Raw genomic sequence first — 26,949 nt, 5'->3', positions numbered from 1 at the left:
TCTTTCATTTGAACACAAACTTTAAATACAGAACTGTAACAAACTCTCCATTTTTTGACTTTCACAGATTATTCAGTGGATTTCTGAGAACCTGTCAACATGTTATACATTTGACCCCTTCCAGGAATTTATCATTGGTAGGTGTTTTTTTGCATTGCGTGTTAAGCTACACACTGCACGTTTTTGCTTAAAGGGAGACATCCGATGGTAAAGCCACACAACTGCAAACTGACTCTCCTGCTGCTGCTAGCTCATCTTTTTAGTTGTACTCCTGGTTGGGTGACTCAGCTGTTGTAATGCTGTACTCTGTTGCTAATTGAGAAGACAAGTACATTGCAGTCCTGGTTTTATAGCAATTTGTACAGCTTTACAAATGTGATTCGCTACCTAGTTGTGCAGGAAGAGAGATCCGTTACCATTTTGGCCTTTCATGAGCCAAATTCTCTGCCTAGCAGGTGGTTCGAATAGCTGGGATGTGTGCCAGAAAGATGAATAGAAGGGAAGGAGTAATTCTCCTTTAGCCTCAGCCAGGTCACGGAGCCATTCCATGAAGGTTGCTTCAGGATAATGGCTGGTGTATCCTGTGGCATTTTCACATATCCGCAGATCCCCTGGCCCAGACAATTTGAGCCCTGCCTCCTGTGTGTCTGTTGGGGGACCCCAGCTGAGCTGAGGCTAAGCAGCTGATACCCCTGCATGGCTATCTGGAATTCCTTTCCTCCCTGTGTGCAGTGGAGTCATATCAGGTTCCACTGCTAAGAAAGCTGCTGCAGTGGCAACATCAGGATTTGTCCCTAAACAATTAATTGACAGATTAGTGAGGGAAAGGGCGAGTAAAAATGGAACAGACTATAAAGCTTTTTCTTGGTAACTTATACCTTTAAACAGCCTTGTTTCTGTAAATCTCTCTCTTTTTTTTTTTTTTTTTTTTTTTTTTTTTAATGCATTCAGCTTCCCTATACTGGACAATGTGTCCAGAGACTAGCAAACTGGATAAACTTTTGCCATATACGTCACTACTGTACTGGAATGGGGTAAGAAATCAGCTGCTACAAGCACTAGCAACTTTGGGAGAGGGTTTTTTTTCTTTCTTAAATGTGTTGTAACCCTGTTTGCTTTTGGAAGCAAATTTATTCTTTTTGGAATATCTAGTGGCTTCTCTGTTTTTTACCTGTTTTATCTTACCTAGACTTAATGTGTCATGGTTTTCAGGAATCTTTATTTTTGGTAAATGCATTTATGAAATGTCAGTGATAACAGCTGAGGTTGCATTTATGTAACTGTTATGAATGATTACATTGGTTATGGTTTTTATTTAGTAATATACCAGTTATTGTGTGCCCATGTGTATTTACAATGGATGCAGAGTAATTTTAGTCACCAGGATCCTGCAGTTCTTTCCAATAAGTACACAATCTGGAGAGCATTACTAATATGAAAGTTTTATAGAGAAAACAGCATTGGGCAGGTCTACACATGGATAACACAATCACCAGCCAATCAAAAGTTTTCCAGTCTTCAGCCTTCTCCAGTAAGGCCTACTGTCTGATTTTCCTCATTAACTAAACAAAAGTTCTGGTGAGCTGGCAGCTTATTTAAATGGTAGTTACTTAAAATTTCAAACCCCAAACACACATTTACTTTATACTGTGTTGGCTGGAGACTGTTTATCTTGTATACTGGGTCTCTCAAGCTACTTTAATCCGGACAGACAAGACCACTTTTCATCCCAGCACAGAGAGAAAATAGTTTCCATACTACTTTTGTGCAGAGGTGAATGTGCTGTCTTGGTTAGCTGGATTACTGCCCAGGGGAAAGTGATCTGAAATCTTCAGATTTTTATGTTGTTATCGGTTGTATCTGTTTGTATCTTTTAGACTAAATTAATGTTTTAATTTCCCACTCTTTGTTTATAGATTATCCCCGGAATAACATGCATAACAGACATCATTTCTTTACCTGAATTAAAGGTAAGTTCCTACATATGAAGGTGTTGCTATTGGTAGGAAGGATGTGGGTTGTCACTTTCCTTATAAACGTTACTGTAATGCACATGTTTCCTGAAAATAAGGATGAAGAAAGAATTGCTCTAGGTTAAGTAACTTTTATGGTTGCTAGAAACATGAATTTTCCAGACAGATTTTGCCGGCTCAGAAATGCACTGTAGTTTCTCAAGATTTTGTCCTGTTCTTTCAGAAGGACGTTGGCTCCTGCCAAGGGTGCCTTCCAGTTTGTTTGTTTGCCTCTTCATTCTGTGACTGAAGTTAACACGGGGGAAGTTTCTTTGCACTGGGGACATGGGGAATTTCTAATGTATCTCCCCTCTCACTGGGCCCATTGGAGGTGTCACTATATCTTCATTAGGGATGTAAATACCGTTTAAACGATTAAAATATTTTGTTTAAACGGTTAACCAATTAAGTGGCTGGGGCTGATCCAGCCAGCACAGCTGGGTCTACTCTGGCTGGGCAGCTAGCAGGCCGTGGGTTAATGGTTAAGGCAGGTTAAATGGCAAAACTAATGCTTACCGGTTAACATTTTACATCCCTAATGTTCATCAGCACCAGCAGTTCAGGGTTTTTCCTTTAATTTTGGCCATGGTACCCTGCACTTGCATTGTTGTGATCGCTCTGGCTGTGCTGTTCAGAAGAAGTGGCTGTTTCACCTAAACAAACCAATTGTATGGGTACAGGTGGGTATGGAAAAGGAGATGAACCTGGTGAACATAAGAATGACTATACTGGGTCAGACCAATGGTCTATCTAGGCCAGGATTCTGCCTTCTGACAGTGGCCAGTGCCAGGTGCTTCAGAGGGAATGAACAGAACAGGCAATCATCGAGTGATCCATCTCCTGTTGTCCACTCCCAGCTTCTGGCAATCAGAAGCTAGGGACACCCAGTGATGGGGTTGCATCCCTGCCCTTCGTGGTTAATAGCCACTGATGGACCTGTTCTCCATTAATTTATCTAATTCCTTTTTGAACCCCATTATAGTTTTGGCCTTCACATCACCCCCTGGCAACAAGTTCTACAGGTTGACTCTGTGTGAAGTAGTACTTTCTTTTGCTTGTTTTAAACCTGTTGCCTATTAATTTCATTGGGTGACCCCTGGTTCTCAAGTTATGTGAAGGGGTAAATAACTCTTCCTTACTCACTTTCTTCTCCCCACCAGTCATGATTTTATAGACTTCTACCATATCCTGTCTTAGTCGTCTCTTTTCCAAGCTGAACAGTTCCAGTCTTTTTAATCTCTCCTCATACAGAAGTTGAACAGGGTATAATCTTTGGCGGGGTGGGGGAATCTGTCTGTCTGTAGTTCCTGTATTTGCTATGAAAGCTGGATTGATGATTCCTTCATCTCCCCCCGCCCACCCCACCCCACAAACACACAACTCCCTTCAGCTGAAGTCTTCACTTTGTATGAAGGTTAGGAGCACTTGGCAGTTGGGAGAACATGGCTGTAAGGACACTGATAAATAAAGTAGTGAGATCTGTGCTAAATGTTTGGAGAATCACTCTGACAAGTAACATAGGAGTAATGTTCAAAGTGCTGGGAACCCAGCATGTGAGCAGAGGTGTCTTGTGGGAGTTGTATTCTGGACATAGCATGCTCAGGAACTTGAGAATATTGTCAAATGGCATCACTTAAGGCAGAAATGCTCTTACTCCCCACGTGCTCAGAACTAGTTTAAGATTTCAATTTTAACTGGCTCTAAGGGCCCAATTTTCCTAGCATCAGTGGCATTGCTCTTGATTTACACCAGGGTGAGTGGAGAATTGGGCCTAGCTGCTTACCATTGATTTCACTGGGAGTTGATGACACTTGGGAGATCAGGTTTTGAGATGGATCTTTGGTCACCATATGCTGCATGTGCTCACTGAGGTCAGAATTAGCAGGCTGTTTAATTTGTCTGAGATTTAACTTCAAGCCTCTGGGAGCAAGGTCTTTAGCAGTTGCACTTCTTGATTGTGAAACTCCTTTCTTACTTGTGTCTAAAAACCTAAACAGACTGAGAAGGATAAAGTTAAACTGAAGACACTTATTTGCTGCTGCTTTTGATTGCAAAGTGCTCTGACTCTTATGTGAGGCTAAAATACAAATGCCCTGGGTCAGATTCAGTGCTCTGTTCTGGCTTGTTTACACTGCTCCAATGATACAAAACCATCATAAATCCAGTTTAACTGGCCAGTTAATGGGGTTCCAAGTGGTTCTTGTTGCCCAAGAGTGAAAAAGCAACCAGAACATAGAACTGAATCTGGCACTGTATTTCTGCAGTCTCTCAGGTGCGTGAGGCATTTCATGGACAAGGTGACATCTCCCGACCTTGATGAGCTTTCTATTTAGTGGCCCCGTGCCCTTTGTGAACTTCTGAGTGCTCCTAGGGAATTCCTTCCCATTTGAGGGTGCGCCATATGTAGTAGGAAAATGGATCCTAAATTCAACAGCCTACCACGGGATAACAAACACAATGTTTGGGAACAAAGGGTTGCAAGAGAGGCCAGGATAATCACTGTAAGCTCATGGAATATGTTCGTTTGTGTTACATAGAGATCTGGTCAGTTTCTTTGAACAAGTTAATATATTAATGCTCACTCATGTTTTAATCTGTCAGGAAGAGTGGGATAAAGGTCTGGGTTGGAAGGCTAACTGGAAGGAAGAGTTTTGAAGAATCTGAAAGAAAAGAGTGAGGCACACAGAATCGGCAAGCGGGCAGGCATCAGAAAAGGCAGTCTCCTGGCATGGGGGAGTGACACGGCCTGCAGAGCTGGCAGGGAGTAAGCATTGAGCTTTGTTGTATATTTACCTAGTGCCTCCCATCGCAGTTAGCTATTCATCCTACACCACAAGTTAGGTGGTAGCACACAGATATACTACGTGGACGTGTGATAGGCGGTGAAGAGGACCGCTGTAGCCATTCAGAATTGCAAGAGGAGTTCAGGCAAGTATTCCTCATGGTGTTGGGTAAATATAGTCTGACACCACTGCTCTTGCGAAAAGGGTCATGAGGTTTTTAAGCCCTCACAAGTGGTTTCACATCTCTGAAAAATGACACCTTCAGTAATTCAGCGTATTAATGGTCAGGCTGGGCCACTAATCCTGTACTGTCTGGATTAGGGCAGCCTGCAGAATGAACACCACTTCCACCTGCACCTATGGAGATCTCGCCTCCAATTCTTACCCAGCCTGGCCCTGTTTCTCTCTTTGGACAGGCCAGAGAAAACCAAGATTTTAGGCAACAAACAATCCTTTATTTTAATCTGGTGACATCTTACATGAGACCAAAAGATGCTGCTGGTTTTAGTTTTCAGTGGCATCAAATTTTAATCTTAAAACCGGCCACTTTGTTATGGACTCACTAGACAAAAGCAGCTTTTCATCATGTCAAACAAGGGTTTGTATGGCTTGAAAACAATGCAAGGGGGGACGGCAGGAGATCCACAGGGTTGTGCAACTGAAACTATCAAAACTGGTCACTAGAGGTCATCCTTGTTGTATATTCTGGCTGTTGTTAACCTAACTGTAGCTCTCGAAAGCTTATGCTCAAATAAATTGGTTAGTCTCTAAGGTGCCACAAGTACTCCTTTTCTTTTTGTGAATACAGACTAACACGGCTGCTACTCTGAAACCGAACAGTAACATTTATGCAAAATAATACTGTAGTAATATTTGGTAGAGTTAGTTATTTTGCCTATTTATGACCAAAAATCTCAGTCAATTGTGTTAACCTAATTAAATTATGTTAAAACCCAGACTGACCCTTATCAGCTAAGGCCACATGAAAGTTGGGGACTGTATTTTAAAGTATATAGTATGGCTTAAAGTTAGCCTGTGTCTCCTCAGAATTATGTGGGAGTATATCATAATTCGCTGTGATGGATTGTAGGTTGTCTTTCAAAGGCATGCCTGATCTTGAGTGCAACTGGAGAAATAGAAAATTAAGTGAATAGTTACATGTGCCTGTACTTTTTGAAATGATTTTGGATACTCCATTTTAGATACCTTTAAAAGGGTCTGTGGGTTTTTTTGGGTGGATGGTTGCTCAGCACTTTCTGAAAATTAGTTTCCTTTAAAGTATTTCAAGTTCGGCACCAAAATCACTCGTCCCTTTTTTGAAAGCTTTAGACTATTCTATTTAAGGCTGTGATTGCTGGAGAATAGGTTTGTGTCAGAGACTTCTGGGGGAGAAATAGCCAGTAGCTTCTAGAAAGATAGGACTACTCAAAGGCAAGTGAACTTTGGGCACTATGCAATGAAAGCGTACACAGGATGAATTTTCCAATAGCCAGCTAGTCAGGTTCAAAAGCAGATGTGAAATAATGTTAAGGGGGAAGGGATAGAAACTAGCTTGTTTGCTCAGGGCAGCAGTTCCATACATGCATTTAGGGATTAATAACAAGAATTTTAGTTATAAGCTAGGGACGCATCAACTAGAAGTAACGGAGGAGGAAAAGGACCTTGGAGTATTGGTTGATCATAGGTTGACTATGAGCTGCCAATGTGATATGGCTGTGAAAAAAGCTAATGTCGTCTTGGGATGCATCAGGAGAGGTATTTCCAGTAGGGATAAGGAGGTTTTAGTACCGTTATATAAGGCACTGGTGAGACCTCACCTGGAATACTGTGTGCAGTTCTGGTCTCCCATGTTTAAGAAGGATGAATTCAAACTGGAACAGGTACAGAGAAGGGCTACTAGGATGATCCGAGGAATGGAAAACTTGTCTTATGAAAGGAGACTCAGGGAGCTTGGCTTGTTTAGCCTAACTAAAAGAAGGTTGAGGGGAGATATGATTGCTCTCTATAAATATATCAGAGGGATAAATACCAGAGAGGGAGAGGAATTATTTAAACTCAATACCAATGTGGACACACGAACAAATGGATATAAACTGGCCACTAGGAAATTTAGATTAGAAATTAGACTAAGGTTTCTAACCATCAGAGGAGTGAAGTTTTGGAATAGCCTTCCGAGGGAAGTAGTGGGGGCAAAAGATCTATCTTGCTTTAAGATTAAACTCGATAAGTTTATGGAGGAGATGGTATGATGGGATAACATGGTTTTGGTAATTAAATATTCATGGTAAATAGGCCCAATGGCCTGTGATGGGTTTTTAGATGGGGTAAGATCCAAGTTACCCGGGAAAGAATTTTCTGTAGTATCTGGCTGATGAATCTTGCCCATATGCTCAGGGTTTAGCTGATCGCCATATTTGGGGTCGGGAAGGAATTTTCCTCCAGGGCAGATTGGAAGGCCCTGGAGGTTTTTCGCCTTCCTCTGTAGCATGGGGCACGGGTCACTTGCTGGAGGATTCTCTGCTCCTTGAGGTCTTCAAACTACAATTTGAGGACTTCAATAGCACAGATATAGGTGTGAGGTCTTTTTTAGGAGTGGTGGGTGAAATTCTGTGGCCTGCATTGTGCAGGAGGTCGGACTAGATGATCATAATGGTCCCTTCTGACCTAAATATCTATGAATCTATACAAGGGAAAATGGCCTATAATGTTTGTTTAAAAATTAGAGCAATTAAGGATGGTCACGCCTGCCCTCGAAGAAGCCTGGAGGAATAACTGACTGGTCTCCAGGGAGGTAGGTCCCTGACTCTGAGGGCACACTAACTCAGGTGGGCCTTGTGGATGCTGCAGGGCTGAAAGGAGGAAAGCATCTGATGGTCTAACACAAACCCTGCAGTGCTAGGATAGATGAATTCTTGTTTGACCCACGGAAAGTGCAGGATTTTACTTTCACTGACTATGCAGCTATCCCAGCCTAGACCAGATAGGATGTTTAGAACACTTACTCTTGATTTTTTCTCTCCATCTTCTATTGAGTGCTGTTTTATTCAAAATATTTTGAGTCTTAGACCAGAGATTTGATACTGTGGGCAACAGGTGGTCTCCAGATCAGGATGGGCAAGATGCTAGTTCTTATCCTTGTTTTCCCACTGCTAAACTGCATTAAACTACAGCTAAAAATACCTTATTATCCTGATGTTCCTTTTCTGTGTAAGCCATAGCTGTAGTTGCCACAGGATTTTTGTGTGACTGACAGTGGAAGGGAAGTGGTCCATATGAGCATGAATTAAAGTGCAGGGAAGGAGGCCAGTCTCCATGTGTCACCCTCCAGTAAGATGTGCTCCGTGCTATGAAACTGTGTCAGAACTGCCGTTTTAGTTTTCTTGGTAACTTCACTGTGGCAAGGGGCAGAGGCAGCCAAAGGCCTGCTGGTGCCCCCAAAATGTTGCTAAGATGATGGCGGTGGTTGGAAAGGTGTACCAGGAAAGGCAGACAGACAGGAGGGGTGACAGGAATAGAGGAGTAAAGCTTAAAAGTGTGGGCTTTTTTTTCCAAATATCTTCCAAAAATTAGTGTCTTAATCTTCTATGTCCTGTCCAGTACAGTGCATGCTGCTGACCCTTAATAATGGCCTCAAATTTCCATTTAAAATACATAACTTAAAGTCAGACCCAGTGTGGAATTCTAGATGCAAAAACAGGCTCAGGAAATCAGAACTGTATGTGTTTGGTTTTTCCTGTTACCTTCCTAGGTTTTAAGTCCATTTTTAATGTTAAAATCAAAGGTTTAAAAAATGCTGTGGAAAACCCTTTTTTCTGGACTGAGTTTGTTATAGCAACTTCCCAAATAGGACTCTCTCTAACAGAAGTGCTAATGCAATTCTGTAATGGTACAAACCTTGGCATGCCAGTAGAATGCAGTGTTATGGCTGAGGAGGAGAAAGCCACTGCCAAATAAAGAAAAGAAATATCAAAAGATAAAAATGGGAGAAGTTTGAAAGAACAAAGTGTCTGCATTGTTCGGCTAATGTTCCCTGGGTGCAAAATGGGCAGGATGTTCACCTGCTACGCTGAAAAAGAACCTTTGTGTAAGAGGTTTCATAGCTTTCTTGTATAGTAGTACTAAAGTAATAATTTTTCAGTATAAGAATGGCTTAAAAAAACAATAACCCAAGAGTGATGTCCAACCCTGCATTTATCATAGTTCTCTCATGTCGTCATTTGAGCGATAAGCTCAATAAATATTTTTACAACTGTGCAGTTTGTATTCACGATTTCGTTTGTATTCACGATTTCGTTTGTATATTTGTAGGTTCACAATTGTAAAGGCTTCTGGGAAAAGCTAACATTAAACCTGGAGTGTGTGAAATATGCTGAGCCACACTTGCATTACAACAACAATGTGCTCAGGAGAGAATGGTATAAGCTACTTTCAGACGAGGTAAATGAACAGATTGGATAAGCATCCATAGTTATGTTTCCATGATGTGAGCATTGTTTAAAAGCTGAATACAGAAGTAAAGAATTGAGTTGTTGGAACTCATCTCATTAGACATTTGATGAGGAAATTGGGTAGCGCTTATGGGAGGGCAGTCAGTGATTGTAATTATTACCTATAGGTTCAGATAGAATCTGTATTCCACAATCTGCCACCAGGTTGGGGGCTTGGATTTCTGCTACTCTAGCTTTCTGCAGGTTTCCTGAGTTCTGCCAGCTGCACGTTGTGCTTTTCAGAGTGATTGAGAGCGCTACTGTAGCATTATCCCCATTAGAAGGGAAAGCTAGCTCTGTTGTTCATCGGTCTTTTATTTGGCAGAATTTTAATAGTTCTGCAACTGTTTTTCCAATGTAGAAAGCAGAGGAAAGAAGAACCACAACGTATTTGAGGAATATTTTTGAGAATGCAAAAAAGTAGGTAAAATATTGGTGATTTTACCCTTCCTTATTCTGATTAAGTGAATGCTGTGTTTTAAGTGGACCATTCTGGACTTAAAAGTGCTGTGAAGCTAGGTGCATCTCAGTGTCGCTACATACCTGGCCAATTCACCTCACCTATGGGAGGTCACCCAGGTGTCAGTCAACCCAGGTCATCAGGGACTCCTGATGATGGCCACAAAACTGTCCAGGGAATCCAGCATTCTGGGCTTTAAAACTGAACATGAGAAATGAAGATTTCTTCCTTTAAAAACATGTTTAAATTAATTTTATGCCACTATCAATAATACTAGTTAAAACTGAGCTAATTTAACATGGCCAATACATGCAATTTTAAATCTGATTAGCTGCATGTAGATAAGTAACTTTTCAGTGTGTGTCTGTCCTTTTGAAGCAGTATTTAAATTCAGTTTTCCCTCCCTAGGGTGCTTTCCAATCTTGCTGCATGGAACTTGGGTAAGGAAAACATGCACTGATGCACTCTGTGGCTAGGTAGGATGCTGAAATGGTTACAGTCTACATACCATGGGCTGAAAAATTCATTTGCAGATATGTTTTGAACCTGTTTGCCATTCAAGGATCTGAGGGAGGAGGAAGGTAAAGTTGGGGTAACTAAAATGCAGGGAAAGAGTCTCTCTCTGATGTATAGTTAAGCATCAGGAGACCTGGGTGAGATTGAAGAGCACCTTTGAAAATGATCTAGACAAACACAGTCATCTAGGCTTTGTCTACACAAGGAGTTTTCCTTAAAGCAGGGATAGATGACTGTTAAACATCTGAGCTTTGTCTTCTCATAGCTTTCTACAGTGCTACTGCTACAGAGCTGCACCCATTGGGAGATTATGGTAGAAAAATCCTAGAGGAGACAAGGCACTAGACTCAATCAGTTGCTGAGCAGAGCTGATCAGTAGCATCTCGGAATCATTTCAGAAATGCTAGCATGACCTTCAAGACAACTACTTATTAGTTTAAAAATTAGTTAAAACTTAGTTTCCATAAAATTCATTGACAAATCATAAGTTGCTATTCTTGTTTCCATTGCTAGGCATTTGGGTCTTTCAGGACCTCTCTTATCCTTTAAGTGTTGCTTCTATCATGTGATTCAGGTTTCCATTCACAATCTAATCAAGATTTCCAGACTGCAGTCCCACCTCATTTACATCACTGTGCTAGTCTAGGTATTGGTCACTCGTTTAAAAGCTTTAAACAAATCCAAACATGTTTAGAATATCAAGGCAACATTAACTTCCAGTATCCAACATTATGATCGCCTCCCCTATCCTTCAATCATTGCTTTGGATTCTGACTTTTAGGACCCCATGTAGCCTTAGCTAAACTTCTGTAGCCTTACATTGCAACCACTGCCGTGTCTTCTAAAGATGCTGGTTTAAGAACCATATTTATGTCTGTATAGTTCATTAGTATCAGAACCTCAACTGTGCCTATAGACTTTCCAGTTAGTAATAGTAATAGTGACCATTTACCTAGTTCATTTCATCCATAGATCTCCAAGTATTTTAAAATGGGGATAGCCAGACCCATCTTTGTACGGATAGGGAAAGTGAGGTAGAGGGGTTAAGTAGCTTGCCCAAGGAGTAGCTAAATACATATACTTCAAGGGAGAAAAAAGATAGTTGAAGGGAAATGCTTCTAAATTTAAGGCCCAATTTTTGCAAGATGTCTGGTGAAGTCCTCTAATCCCAGTCTGTGAAAGTGGTGATGCTTGGCATCTTGCAGGGTCAGGCTGTTTGATCTCATGGGACAGGAAGAACTCATAAGGAGTCAGGAGATGCCAAGCTCTGGCTGTTGTGTTCTATATCTGTCCTTTTATTTGTAACCTCTTTCTTCCATGCAGTTAAAGGGAGTGCGGTCGGATATTTAGGTTCACCTTACTCAGCAATTTTTAACTGAAATAGCCAGGCCAAAGAGTTCTGCTGTGAGTGTAGGAGGTGCATGCTATGAAAAGGCTACTTTGCTTATCCAGTTGTATAGCAAACCCGCCCAGATGTTTGCCCTTGGTGAGAGTTGTAAATGTCAAGATCTGAACAGTGCGCATTTTGTATTCTTGTTACCACTGGGTTTTCTGGACCTGTCGGCTCTAAAGGGCTAATGGTGGTGGCAACATTTGTCTTAGAGATTGAGGGAAAGAGCTATAGAAACAATGTGTGATGCTGTTTGTATAAGAGAACTGAGGGGAAGAGAATAAGCTTTTTTTCACAAATGCCTCCATGTTAGAGCAGCTGGGGAAGACTGCCTTGTGACAATTTTCTGTTCCGTGACTGTTCTCTGAATCTTTCTAGGGATGGGAACGCTATGCCTCCTGTTTGTGTCTACTCATTTCTAAGTGTTTTTTGGAGTCCCTGGAAGTCTCTCTAATTCTGAAGAGTCATGCATTTGAATGATATTAATTCTGTTTATTTCAGAGGAAAGGCTAGTTCCTCTCTTTCAAGAGGAAGACTACCAGCAGCGATTATTAATTGGACTAGTAAGTATTTTTGTTACATTCTGTGCAGTAGAAGACACACAACCTTAATCAATGTAAAGAATAAATTTGATAGTATTTATTTGTAGTTTTTCTTGCTAAATCTTTTATTCAGTGGTTCACTAGAAGATCACTTAAGCCAGTGGTGGTCACAGGCCGCATTCAGCCCCTCAGGGTAATCTGCTGGCGGGCCGCGAGACAGTTTGTTTACATCGACTGTCCACAGGCATGGCTGCCCGCAGCTCCCATGGGCTGGGAAGGCCGTGCCTGCGGATGGCCAATGTAAACAAACTGTCTTGCGGCCCACCAGTGGATTACTTTGACGGGCCGCAGGTTGCCCACCACTGACTTAGGCTAATCAATGTTGAGACTAGAAATGGGACAGAACATGCTGCCATGCAGGAATCAGTTTGGTTCCCTTCTCTCAGGTCAAGACACTAAGCCCTAAAAATGAAAATTAGGAGGCAGATCGTAGCTAAAAGCTAATTTGTCAAAGCCTAACTGCCTCCAGTACAAGTTTACTCTTTTTCTTATATGCTGCTGTATGCCTTGCCTAAACACTGACTTTCCATCTCACTGGGCCTCATCCCAAGCCCCTGTCACTTACTTTCAATTTTTAACTCCCTTCTAATCCCTCTCCCATGTCCTCCCTCTTTGCAAGAGCTGGCCGACTTTCAAAGAGAAGATCAACAAGATCCCCCATGATCATGTTTCCTTTTACTGCTACCCACTTAACACCATTTCTACTTTCTCCTTTGTTTCTCACCTGCCCTCTAGCTCACTTGTAACCCCACTGCATCTATTCTTGGGCCACCGCCTCCTTTACCCCATTTTTCCCAGGGTGATCTCACTTGGCTTCATCTACTGACTCCATGCTGATGACTCGCAAATTTAAATCTCCACTCCTGAGCTGTTCCCCTCCATCCAGTCCCACATCTTAGCCAATCTGTTGGACATCTACTCCTGCAGATTTCGTGACCTGTTCAAACTCAGCATGGCTAGAACTAATCTCCTCATCTTGCCTCTGAAACCCTCAGCACCTCTCTTGTTCTCTGCCGCTCAAAATCTAGGGCTCATTTTGGACTCCTCTCTCAGCCTGGCCCTCTCATCCAAATCCTACTAATTCTTTCTCCACAACCTAAAATTGAATGCTGAGAACTGGAATACTGAAGAATCCTCTTTTCTTCCAGGAGAAGGACTTATGATATATGCAGCCACTGTAACATAGTAGAGTTTATAGAGATTTAGATTTCTGGGCTTTCTCCTGTTAGGCGGAGAAGTGTGGTCCAGGGATAACTGAAAGCCTTGTGTTATGTTCATTGGTCCACTGAGCTGGATCTGTTCTAAGTTATAATTTTGGCTGTTTAAAATCACTCTTTTCTTTGGTGAGAATGTGTGATAGCCAGTGATCGCAGTGTAAATCCTGCTTGTTTAACAGAGGCAGAAACTTGTTGTGCTAGTTCATGTGAATTGGTGCTTGGACTTTGAGAAGGCACCTACACGGCTGTTTTCCTTTTCCAGATGGTTGCTCAGTTGAAAGATCATCTTATGAGGCACCTACAATATGTAGGGAAAATGAAGATTGACCAGATAGTTCTGGACTATGTTTCAAAACTGGTTAGTTTGAATTTTTTTTCCTTATTTGCCAAGTTTAAAAGTTACTATTGGAACTAGGTTTTTTAGATTACTTTCTCCGGACAAGGACTGTCTTTCTCTGTGTCTTGTGCCTCGCTCATTACTCAGTAACCAGTACCTATTTTCTAGATCTGTGTGTCTATAAGAAGAAGAAATATTGGAGAAGAAAACTAGTCACTGATAAAATAAGAACTATAAGATTGCTTGCAGCATGAATGCTTGATGCTTAAAGTAGAACCGGGTTGCATTTTCTCTTTTGCTACAGTTTTCTGATTTTCATATGTTCCCTCTTCATGTAAACAAAGACAAGAACCTTTTGGTGTCAGAATGCTTTTTTAGCCCTGTTCTGCAAAAGTTTCTGGCAAAACAAATCAATTTAGATTGAGCCTTAAAATAACCCCCACTAGTTAATAACCAAACCTGTGATGAATCTTGCTCTTTAATGTTACCTAAAGCAAGAATTCTCTTAATATGCAGTTTATAGGCTTCCATTCCTCTAGGCACCTTGACAGAAACTAAACAAAGTTGTTAAAAACAAAGGCAAGATGCCCATAAAAATTACTCCTGTCATTTGGCTGGCACACTTTGCAAGATTCTTTTAGAAGTCTATCACTAGACCTGGATCTCCCCGCATCCTGGTTGGGAGTTCTCACTAAATTCAGAACATCTTTACATTTCCCATACCCCATTTATTGGTCAGGTGGCCTGAATGTGATTCTCTTTCCAGCATTCTTTAATGTAATCTCAGCCGTGTATGGCAGGGCAGGAACCAGCAAAGCAGGAAGTAATGAAAAGTGGGTTTAGTTTTGTTCTTGGCATTCATATATCATCACTAAGGCTACGTTTTAGTAATGGGTATTTTTAGTAAAAGTTATGGATGAGTCACCGACAGTAAACAAAAATTCACAGCCTGTGACCTGTCCATTACTTTTACTATAGACCCCTGACTAAAACTTGGTCTGGGGGGTCTGTTCTATTGGGGCAGTCCAGGGATGCGGTGGGTGGTGGGGGAGAGGCGAGCAGTGGCTCGCAGACCGGGACCCCAGCTGGCACTGGGGAGTGGGAGGGTGGGTAGCAGCACACAGCCCAGGACCTGTACTGGGGGGGCAGGTAGCAGCAGTGCGTGACACAGGACCCCTGCTGGTGCTGGTGGGGAGAGGGAGGGTTGGCGTGGCTGGCAGGTTCCCTATCTGGCTCCAACCGGCATGTCCCTGCAGTTCCTATGGTGAGGGAAGGCCAGGGGGGCTCAACGCGCTGCTCCCACCACAAGTGCCAGCTCAGCAGCTCCCATTGGCTGGGAACCTCAGCCAATGGGAGCTGCGGGGGCAACGCCTGCAGGCATGGGTAGTGTGTGAAGTCCCCAGGCCCCTCTGCCTAGGAGCTGCAGGGACATGCTGGTGGGAGCCGGGAAGCGCCACCCGACACTCCAACCTCCTGCCCCAGCCCGAACTCTGAGTCCCCTGCCACACACCCAAACTGCTGCTGACTGCTGCAGAAGTCACAGAGGTCATGGAAAGTCACGGAATCCATGACTTCCACGACCAGCACGCAGCCTTAATCATCACAGAAGTATCTTAGAAAAGCCAGAGTGGCTGAGCACCTTCGTGGAACCTCAGCATCTCGGAAAGTAAGGCATAAAAATTCAAAAGTGGCACAGGCCCTCTAGCAGATATTAGCCCTGTCACTGCAATTTTGGCTGGTCTAGTCCATTTTGCTTCTGATGTTCTTTATCTGGGTTTTCTCCAGTTCAGTTTTAAGTGTACCAAGAGATGAGGCTTATACTGCTCTACCAGTTTCTACTCCATGGTTCAGTTACTCTTACTGAGATGGAGAATGTTCTGGTGTTAATGCACTGGATTAATGTTCATGTTCTGTTCTACCGCAGACTCACTAGGTGACCGTGAGCAAGTCACTTACTGTCCCCCATCTGGAGATAACGATAATGCTTCCTTTTACCCGCACTTTTTCTTGTGTATTTGATTGCAGGAACTGTGGGGCAGGGATTGTCTTTGTACAGCCTAGCACAGTGGGGACTCTGAAGTGCTATCTGAATACAAACAACGTCAAATGACTTGCATACACTCAAAACTTGGTTACATCATTATAATTGAACCAAATTGCACCTGTAAGCTGCAATTTTTCTGAACTGGGTAGAAGCTGGATAAGTATGTGCTTACTCAAACTCTACCAAGTCCCTGCAGTCATCCAATTTTGTCATGCAAGTAATAGCATAGCAAATGACTGTGGCATAATTGTTGGGAACTCCTTTAGAAACTTCTCTTCCTTACTGTGTGCTAATCTTCAGATATAGCTAAAACTCCAGATGTAGACTAGGGATTCTGTTGCTTACTGGACCAGAAATGAAAGCCTTTCCAGACAGGAGGCATGATTTTTCTGGTGCATGCCTGAAAGTTGGAAGTCATTCTCATTTCCTGGAAATGAAAGAGAAACTGCTGAACTCCAGGGTATTTCAACTGGAATTTCCCATCAAGTCCAAAAAGTTTTTAACTTGGAAAATACTGGAATGTTATTCAGATTTATCTGGCTTGTGCTATGAGTTCATCACTGTACCATGGGGAAGTAAACTTTAACCTCTCTGTGCCTTTGTATACCCCCAGGAATATGGGGATAATACTTGCTTTAGGAGTGTTCAATTAATCCCTCCAAACTAGTATTTCTAAAGAATTTTGAGACGCCAAGATGAACGGCATTAGAGACATGCCAGATGTTTGTGGTGATGGTGAGCTACAAAAACACTTCTCATTTAATATTAATGGGATTATTGCAAACAGCCCTATATGGCAGTTGAGGTTTTGGGAATGAGGCGGGACTTGCACGCTGCACTGAGCATGTTTAGGAAAGCCTTTCAACATTCTCATACAAGGGCAGGTTCTCTGTTGGCTGCAGAAGCTTAGAGAGGCCAGAGGTGAGTGGGACTAGCAGCTGGCACTGGCCAATAGTTCTGAGCTGGAGGTTAGCCAGAGAGCACAAGAAAGAGACTGTGTGGGCCGAACACTTGTTTGTGGGTGTTGGAAACCAGCTAAGAAGACAGACTGAACTGGGAGGGTCTGAGGAGAAGAGTTCACTTGCGTGCACTCGCCTCTTGCATGGTGGGTCTGCAACTCACAGGCAGGAAGCTTGTGGTCTCCCCTCCTTCCCCTTTAGATTTGTGCAGCAAGTTGACTATCCCACTGCTTTTAACATTAGTCAGTTGGATTGGGCCCTTGAGTCCTTCCCCCACCAAAAGGCCCAGTCAGGCAGCCATTATGTTTTCATTTGCCTCACAATCATGGAGTCTTTTCACATCTGTTTGTAGTTAAATAATCTGTGTTGGCCAGCTTGGCTGTGCACGCTGTTGGGATACTAGTGAATTAGCTTTAGGATTTCTTGTGCCTGAGAGACACATTGATTAAAGGAGGCGGCTCCCCCATCTCAGATGTTGCAAAAGCGATGGGAACGGCTGAAGTCCTGATCGGAATAATCAGAGGAGACCTAAAATCCACACATTGTTATATTGTGAACTGGTGTTGGAAATGGTAGCAGAGGCTATTGGCCTTCCACACAAGAACTCATCCACATCCCTTTCTGTTCTAGCTGGATCTGATCTGTCGGATAATGGAAGCTGTTTGGAGGAAATACAGTCTTCAGTCCTGCGTTCTCTGCTTGTAAGCAAGAGTTTTCTATTAATCTACAGCAAGTTTTATAGAATGTGGCAAAATGGTTTGCCAAGTCCACCTTGCCATGGTTGGTTTTTGGTAGTATTTATATTGCTAACACCTGACTAAAAACCCAACACCGGGTAGGCAACAGAGGGCAGATTCACTAGTGGGCGGGGGAAAGCTGCATAAAGAAAAGCTTCACTGAGCTCCCATTGGTTTGAGTCTGGGTTATGGGTGCTGAAAAATCAGGCCACTTACATCCCTATGCAGATACCTATGGACAAGAAGTGTCTAACTTTTGGTACTCTGCTTAGAAAGTTGTAGCTCATTGTTTCATGGCAGAGACTGGTAGGTATGCTGCACTCCACATAGATGATGTACAACCACATTTCAAATTGTCAACAACAACAAGAATCCAGTAACTTTTACTCTTAAATAAATTTTTAAGATGGTCTCTCAGGACAATGAATTCTTTCTGTTTAAAATGTGTTCATTTAGCTGTCACACAAAGTGACTAAGCCATGGGGGGAGTTCGATGTCTTTGGCTGCTAACAGGCAGTTTTATTAAATGCAGGGACGAGCGAGGAAGCGTGGCAGAGTTTTCGGCTTTCCACATCATGAGTCGGATTCTAGAAGCTGCCAATGGAATGTGTATGCCCCTGCCTCCTGGTAAGCCCTGTGACGCTGTTTCATTATTTTATTCCACCCTTGAGAATAAGAGCATTGCTTTGACTTTTTTCCAGACCAATAGCATTTGCAGTAAGTGCACGCTGTGTTAACTTTGGCAGGCCTGAGATGTACTCAGTACAGCTGTGTGGGGAAGAGCTCTCCATAAACACCTGCAGTGAAATAAAACAAACGTCAATTCTTACAACAAAGATGGCAAATCATGTAGTTTTTGAAAAGTTTCACTTCCAAGCACCATTTCAATTCTGTGGCAAAGCATCATCTACAGTTACATGTTTGTTTTTCCCCCTTCCCCTTCTTAGTGAATTTTTAGTTCAGAAAGTAGCTGGGTTGGACTTTCAGTTTCAAGGGCTACCAACGTAAATGACATCCAGTGACAAAACTGTTTTTTTCATGCTGCCCTGCTAATGTATTTCAGCCCTGAACTTCCAGCTGTGAGGATGGAGTAGAGGCCCTGATCCTGCAGCTGCCCCCAGGGGTGAGCCCTGTGCCCCTGTAGATGTCCATTGACTGCAGCTTAAGAGTCTGCTCATGTGAAGCAGCTTGCACTATCGAAGCCTACATTTTCATGTCTGTGCAGTCCTTGAAGGCTGCAGAGATGGAAAGTTTCAGTTAGTGCCAGTTTTCAGAAGGGTCACCAACCAACTGTGACACAGTAACTGCTCTTGGACACTGTGGCTGCAAACTTGAACCAGAAACGACGAGGAGTCCTTGTGGCACCTTAGAGACTAACAAATTTATTTGAGCATAAGCTTTCGTAGGCTAAAACCCACTTCATCAGATGCATGGAGTGGAAAATACAGTAGCAGGTGTATATATACACAGTACATGAAAAGATGGGAGTTGCCTTACCAAGTGGGTGTCAGTGCTAACGAGACAATTCAATTAACAGTAGAATACCAAGGGAGGAAAAATCACTTTTGTAGTGGTAATGAGGGTGGCCCATTTCAAACAGTTGACAAGAAGGTGTGAGTAACAGTAGGGGGAAATTAGTATGTGGAAATTAGTTTTTGTAATGACCCATGCACTTCCAGTCTTTATTCAGGCCTAATTTGATGGTGTCTGGTTTGCAAATTAATTCCAGTTCTGCAGTTTCTCATTGGAATCTGTTTTTGAAGTTTTTTGTTGTTGAGTGTCCAGGGAGATTGAAGTGGTGTTCTACTGGTTTTTGAATGTTATTCCTGCTGTCAGATTTGTATCCATTTATTCTTTTGTGATCATGATCCGTTGGGAACGGTGATCATAAGTAACCCTTCCCCCTATCCAGATGAACTGATGTCTCAGTAGGGGACACAAGGAAGAAGGGAAAGAAAAGATGGGAAAATGTTGACTTAATTTAAAATGAAGAGTGAGAATGCTACAAGGCACTTTAAAGTTGCTATTCAGTCTGTTAGGGATACAGGGACTATATAAAGGGACCCACAGGGATAAATTAGAAAGGAGTTTGGCTCAAGAAATCCAGGGGACAAAGGATGTAATGAAAATTAACCAGTTTTTCTTTTGATGGTGCTAGACTTCCATTACCGAGGGCTTCTGATAATCCCCCATACAATTTTCAAAGCACTTTCTTTTTAAATTTAGGAAGAATTTCTTAATACTAATGTTTTACATTTTTGTAAATCGCATGTTGTTGTTTAATTTGCCAAAGCAGTAAGGGGTTTACAGACACCTGATAGATTTCGTCTGGATTTTAATCCAGTTAAGAATGTTTTTGCGGAAGGATTTGGCTTATGATCATACTGTTAGTTGTGAGACCAAAGTATGTGTATAACCACATGCTGGGGGGATAGATCTGAGTCTATTAGATCAGAAACATGAATCTCAAAACTCCCTCAGTATTGAAGCCATTTTTGTGCTGGTTCATGCTATGCTGGAGCGTGGATAGTAACCACATATCATGCATGTTGAATTTTATTTCTTGATTAATTGAGAGGGGGGTGAAGAAAAAGAAACATACATAAGAAATTTTAAATGCCAACAAACAATTTATAGAATATTTAGCACTCTTTTGTGAATTAAAAATATTTTAAAATAAAGTAACTACTTTTATGGCATGTCTCCAGACTCCTGCGTTTCACTTCCTGTTCCTTGCAGGGTGCATTAAGATAACGGGAACTCAGCAGTTTCATATTATAAGTAGAAAATCCTCTAGGGAAGAAGAGTTTTTACCTTATTGTAACATAGTATTAGTTGGAACTGATTACACTAGCTTAATCTTCAAACTGATGTATTCACTTTAACTTAATACTGTTGCAGAGGGTGGAGGTGTTAAATAACATGAAGACTAAATATTTTTGCAAGGCAAGTGTTGATAAACTCTTCCTCTCTTCCCATAAATAGAAATATATAGGTGTTAGTAAAGGAAGTATTGTTATCCACTAAGCGTAGTGCTGTGCATGGCATGGCTGTAATTGGAGGCTTTGCACAAAACTGTTTGTATTTCTGTTGCACAAACAACTGGTCCTTTCTTTGCAGGTTTTCATACTTTGCACACGGGGCTTGGAGTTAGATGTCTGCCTTTGCATACCCTGCTGCATTACATTGATAATGGGGTGCTGCAGCTGACTGAGACATGCGCTATAAAACTTTTGAAAGGTATAGTGGATTTAACCATAGACACTTAGATTACATTCCTTTATAACAAGTCTGCTTTGGAAATGGATACCCTTGGTATATTTTGAAGGGACACCCATGGCTCTTTGCACAACTGGCTGCTGCTTTTTTAAAATGTTGGGTTTTTTTACTCTTACGGTACAGAGAGGAAACATACAAGGGCCGAGAGTTCAATCCTTCACTTAGAATTGAAAGTTATTGTTGAAAGCTGTTCCTGTGGAGCTGCTTTGAAGTGCATGTGGTTGCACAGCTGTTCCAGAGGACAGAATTGGGCATGAGCCTACATAACACTATCCCTGATGCCATAGACCAGGAAATATCCATTGTGAGACTTTCAGCAGATCACACATGGATCCCAGTCTCATTTTTAAACTAGGAAATTTGTAGACACATTAACATTAATGATTTTCATAGGATTTATCTATAGCTTAAAAAAAGGCCCCTGCCCTCAAAATAACTGGGTGAGCTTGCCTCAGCAAATTTCCTCAGATGTATACAACAGACAAAATGCTTTTGGTGCTCGCATTGGTGGAATGTCCAGAAAATTCTGCCCAAGGCAATAAAGTCTTTTTAAAAACAAAAAACCCAGGAGTTTAAGACCATCATGCTTTAAAGAACTTTTAAAATATGCTGTTACACCTCCAGAGTGGTTATTTTCATTAGGCTTTCTTGTAAGTAGGCTAAGAAACTCACCCCGTTCTTTCTATGTTTTGTGAACATTTTAAAAGAAGAAATAGTGTACAAAGCAGCATATGAAAAATCATGTTTTGCATAATCACTTCTCATATACGCCAGTCACTATGTTCTTGAATTATTTTCCAAATTTGCAGCCACATTATCCGACTTTGTGTTTCTTGGCATAGGACCAACTTTATGCAGTCATCATAAAGCCAACATCTTCATGAAACCAGTTTGTGGCTTCATAAACAATATAATGACCACAACTATGTTCATTGTCCTTTTAGCTCAAAGGGAGCAGTTAGCATAACTCAGTTTATCTGAATCAGTTATTGGAATACAGCAATAGGTAGAACCTCAGAGTTACAAACACTTTGGAAAAATGGAGGCTGTTCGTAACTCTGAAATGTATGTAACTCTGAACAAAACGTTGTGACTGTCCTTTCAAAAGTTTACAACTGAACATTGACTTAATACAGCTTTGAAACTTAACTGTGCAGAAGAAAAATGCTGCTTTCCCTTTATTTTTTTTTTAATAGTTTACATTTAATGCCGTACTGTACTGTGTTTGCGTTCTTTTTTTCCTCTGCTACTGCCACCTGATTGTGTATTTCCGGTTCCAAATGAGGGGTGTGGTTGACTGGTCAGTTCGTAATGCCGCTGTTTGTAACTTGGAGGTTCTACTGTACCACACTATAACATAACTAAAGTAGTTATGCTACTGTAATCAAACCTGTAACACAATACTTCCCCAGTGGATAAAAAAAAATAGGTACAGATTGATACAGTACACCATATCTTGTAATCTCCAGGGTTATGAAACTATTATTATGCTTTTGGAAGGTGCTGCTTCAAATTCTAATTGTTCCCAATAGGTCTGAATATTTGCACTCAAAACTGTTATCTCAAAGGGTGTAATATAAGTTAATGTGTATTTTGCTATTGAGTTCATTTAAGAAGCCATAGCTCTGAAGTCATGGTCAGTTATTTATTTCCCTCTCTAATTTGTAGATCTGGACAACACGGAGAAGAATGAAAAGCTAAAATTTAGTATCTTTACAAGACTTCCTGAGGTAACTGCATGGGGTGCTTTTTAGGTTTTGGATCCAGTTGTTACGAAATTGATCTGAGCTCAAGACTTAAGTCCCTTGTAAATCATCATAAGATGGCTTAACTGGCTGGGACTTAAATAGTGCATGCTGGTCCACTGAACAGGGATGAAGTTCACCTTGTGTATCTTCAGGGCTTTAGCTACATATACCTTTTCTTTAAGTTTGACAGTGACTGGGAGGAGGGTGATTATTACATTGAGGAAAGAGGGCTTTTTGAACTCTCTGAATATTTAGTATTGGTGATCCATGTTAACGCTGGGACTAATACGCATTTCCCTTTAATTCCTGGAGTTTCCTACTCCTGTCCAACTTCACTACCTGTTACAAATATATATTGTCTAGGGCAGTACAAGCTATTCCTATGTCATTTTGTAATGCATACTCTGGTTGGTAATTATATATGCAAAACCTATTTCAGTCTTAGTCCGTAGGTCTGGTTTTACCCAATTATTAACCGATGAGGTTTCTTACTACACTGGATTCTTGTTGGTACTGGAAGCAAAAGGAACTCTGGAGCCTGGTTTCTTAGCTATCACATTTTTTATTTTTATTTTTTTAGTAAAATCAAGCTGTGACTCTTGTTTACCCTTGTGAGTAGGAAGGCAGAGAAAGGGGGACATGTTCCCAAAGTAATTTCCCAGAACTACTGTAGTAACAAATTATTCTCTCTTAGAGCCTGTTACCTCTGCCCCTTAAAGAACTAGAGGAGTTCCTGTTGAAAAATGTGAGATGCAGTTTTCACCCCTTCCAGCTTAGTAAGAGACCAGAAAGGGAAGTTGAACCTAAGCCTCCCCCAAGATTAAGCAGGGTTTTATTGCTAGGAGATCAGCTAACGCCAAATCATATTTAAGCTAATGCATTGATCTCTTTCTGGAAGCTTTGCATTTCTGTTTACTGATTTGCATGTAGCACTCTCGATTACCTAACCCACCCCATTGTTTACTGCCCAAATCCAGTAGGCTATGTCTATATCCTGAATTGTAGATCACTGCCATACTGTGTTCCAAGGAATCCAGCACATTGTGAGTGCTACCAGAATACAAATAAATCCTATAAATGTAGAGCGTCTGATGGATGTGATTAATATTGCTACACTGAGTGCTGATTATGTACAACAATTCATGCAGAAGCATCTGAAAAGCATGTACACACCATGCCACCTTATGGTCTTTGAGGTAAAATCCAATCTTCTTTTGGGGGAGATCCCTGCAGTGTAGCAGCCTTGCCTCTGGTGAGAAGAATTTGATAAGGCACCTCCAAAGCCAATCACTGATGCATCAGTAATGATGACAGGAAAAAGAAGGGCTAACTCCTCACCTTCCCCCTTCTATTCCAGTTGTCTTGCCTCTGCAGTACTTTTAGAACGCATTAACCCAGTGGGCAGAGGGTTGAGCATGGATCCCTGTGTGGCAGTGGTGTGCTGTTTTACTGGCCCTGCCCAACGTGACCATAGTTGCTAATTGTTAGTTTATCATAGAAATGTTGGGCTGGAAGGAACCTCAAGAGGTCATCAAGTCTCTCCTCCCCAAGCTGAGGCAGGATTAAGTCTCACCTGTTCTTAAAAACCTCCAGTGACAAGGAGGTTGTAGAATCCCTAGATAAACTATTCCAGCGCTTAACTATCCTTATAGTTAGACTTCCCAAACATCTTATCTGAATCTCCCATGCTGCAAACTAAGGTAGTTGTTACTTGTCAGACCTTCGGTGGACATGGAGAACAATTGATCACCATCCTCTTTATAACAACCTTTGAGATATTTTAAGACTGTTATTAGGTCCTCCTAATAACAGTGGGATGCACAGACCAGATCTTCACTCTATAAAACATAATAGAACAATGCTTAGAATTGCAACAGAAGCTCTACATAAACTTCAGAGACTTTGAGAAGGTTTTTGATAGCATTCACAGGACCAGCCTATGGCACATTCTGTGGGCATACGGAATCCCTCTATATATAATCAACATAATCAAAAGCTTTTATTTCAGCTTTACATCAGAGTGATCTCAGTTTTGAAATCAAAAGAGGAGTACATCAGGATTGCATGTTTGCAATCCTCTTCAACATTGCCATTGACTGGGTAATGCAGCGTACAACAAAAGATATGCCAAGAGGCATTAAAGGGACACCCTTCTCATCCCTTGCAGATCTGGACTTCGCAGATGATCTCGCTCTCCTATCACATACCCAACACCATATACAAGAAAAAACAACTCAACTCAATGCGTTCATCCAGCAAATTGGACTGAAAATCAATCACAATAAGACAGATGATATGACCTTTAATATTGCCTCACCGTCACCAGTACGAATAGAGGATTATGTTCTCACCAATGTAGAAACATTCACATACTTGGGCAGCACCATCAGCCGGGACAACTGAACAAGCCAGGATATCGGGAACAAAATCAATAAAGCCAGGAACACCTTTAGGAGCTTAAATACAGTTTAAATACAACACCAAAACCAAACTCAAGATTTATCAGAGCTGCCTACTTTCAACATTACTTTATAGTGCAGAATGCTGGGGAATGAGAAAGTATAACATGTCCAAACTGTCTTCATTCCATACAATCTGCCTCAGAAAAATCCTCCATGTCTTTTGGCCCAGAACAATCCCAAACCAAGATCTATTGACATGGATTGGACATGTGCTTTGGATGGAAACTGATTCCATCACCAGAGTACAAGAACAAATCATGCCAAACCAATGTTAGCGATCACCTTCTTATCCTCCAGGTTTGAACAAATTGATTATTTTATAGTTTGTTCTAGTATCTTTCTGGGTATCAAAATTAGCTGACTGGTCTGACTCTGTGGGACTTCCTTTTCCCCCTTTTTGGAAATAGTACTATGCATAACCTTCTCCAGCTTCTGGGACCTCACTTGTCCTTGAGTTCTCGAAGATAATCATTAATGATTCAGATTGCTTTGGGCTAGTTCCTTACATCCTCTTGGGTGAACTTCATCGGTCCTGCTGACTTGAATATGTGGACTGTTGTGTGTTTCCAATCACTGAAAGTACCAATAGAATTTTTCTGTAAAAAGAGTTTCTTTACTTGGTTGCATTTAAAAAAAAAGTGTCAAAGCTTTCTTTGTCTTCTGTATTTTGTTCTAGGAATGGTTTAGTCAGTTGAGGCACGGCTCACAGTGTGGAATCTATAATGAGCTGTTAGCCATTGGGTGCTGTTGGGAGGGAGGATGGATTGATTCTAAGTGTACTCTCACTCTGGTGCTTAGTCATTAAGTAGTGAGACCTATTGTGAAAGATACTGTCACATAAGGGCAATAGGCTCAGCATTGCATTGCATCTATTTTATGTTTGTTTTTTGCTTAATAGGCAATTGGTCACAAGGTCAGTCAGCTGTGGAATCATCCTGTCAACTCTAATTTTATTGCAAGGAACTCCGTTAAACTTTTGCTTGATAAACTTAGGAACAGACAGGTAAGAGTTTGGTGGTGGCAATTGCTTGTTTTTTAATCTTTTAGCTTTGATAGTCTTGAGCCCAATGTATACTCTACCATTTGGACTGTTAGCCACTCTTAACTCAGTATTTAACTAGCTACTTTACCACTTTTGTGATGTAATATAAAGTGTTTTTCTTTACAGCATAACAGACCAGTGGTGGACAGACTGTCTGTCCATGTAGAGTTTCTGCCACTTAACTACTTAGTTGATATGCTGGCAGAGGTAGAAGATCAAGGTAACATTATTTATTTATTCATTTATTTATTTATTCAGCATGTTTATAACAGTAGTGCCCAAGAACCAAAGAGAAGTGGGTTCTTTCTGTACCTTGTTCTTTTAATGAGCTGTCCTTGTGCCCCTGGATGTGCACATAGGGTTTTATCCTGTCCCTATGGAAGACTGCGGCCAAATGCCATTGATTTCCATAGATGCAGGATTGGGCCTGTAGCTCCCATTTCCACTAATGGAAGCTGTGCGCATGCAGAGAAGTGGAGTTTGGGGTTTTTACGTAGAACAGTACTGCTTTTTCTTACAAAAAGCAGTGGTGTAGAGCTGGAATTCCCACCGTGGCTGTGAACATCCTCAGCCCCTCAAAGTGTTCCTGCCCCGATTTCTCTCAAAAGGGCACCAGTGGATATAGTGGAAAGCCAGGGTGGTGTGGCTGAAGTAAACCAAAGGAGTCAGGCTAGAATGACTTCTTCCTGTTTCAGGTATAACTGCAAGCTCAGTTATTGTTTAAAGGCTAAGAGCTTTAAATAAAAATGAAGTGACAAACCCGCTTGGGGCATGTGGGTTAGCAACGCATTATTAAAAACCACACATGCAGCTTTGGTTTTAGAAGGGATGTATACAGAATGCCTGCCAATCTCTCAGTAGTAGTTATCTACCT

The 26,949-nt window shown here is 41.6% G+C and overlaps 1 protein-coding gene across 1 annotated transcript in view; it reads left to right on the top strand.

Annotated features, from left to right (window-relative positions):
* Nucleotides 1-26,949, top strand: part of GSAP (gamma-secretase activating protein) — a 64,839-nt gene that overhangs the window by 33,570 nt on the left and 4,320 nt on the right. Inside the window, exons 17-30 of the mRNA XM_084642068.1 lie at nt 68-137; nt 952-1,034; nt 1,917-1,970; nt 9,104-9,232; nt 9,644-9,702; nt 10,151-10,182; nt 12,150-12,211; nt 13,730-13,825; nt 17,438-17,508; nt 18,077-18,171; nt 20,665-20,784; nt 22,492-22,553; nt 25,932-26,036; nt 26,202-26,295. Of these exons, the coding sequence (XP_084498194.1) occupies nt 68-137; nt 952-1,034; nt 1,917-1,970; nt 9,104-9,232; nt 9,644-9,702; nt 10,151-10,182; nt 12,150-12,211; nt 13,730-13,825; nt 17,438-17,508; nt 18,077-18,171; nt 20,665-20,784; nt 22,492-22,553; nt 25,932-26,036; nt 26,202-26,295 (1,132 nt within the window). The remainder of the gene's footprint in view (nt 1-67; nt 138-951; nt 1,035-1,916; nt 1,971-9,103; nt 9,233-9,643; nt 9,703-10,150; nt 10,183-12,149; nt 12,212-13,729; nt 13,826-17,437; nt 17,509-18,076; nt 18,172-20,664; nt 20,785-22,491; nt 22,554-25,931; nt 26,037-26,201; nt 26,296-26,949) is intronic.

Source organism: Lepidochelys olivacea (assembly GCF_965140295.1).
Source record: "Lepidochelys olivacea isolate rLepOli2 genome assembly, chromosome: 1".
Lineage (NCBI taxonomy): Eukaryota > Metazoa > Chordata > Testudines > Cheloniidae > Lepidochelys > Lepidochelys olivacea.
Note: the sequence above shows the minus strand (reverse complement) of the source record. Positions and strands in the feature narration are given on the sequence as shown.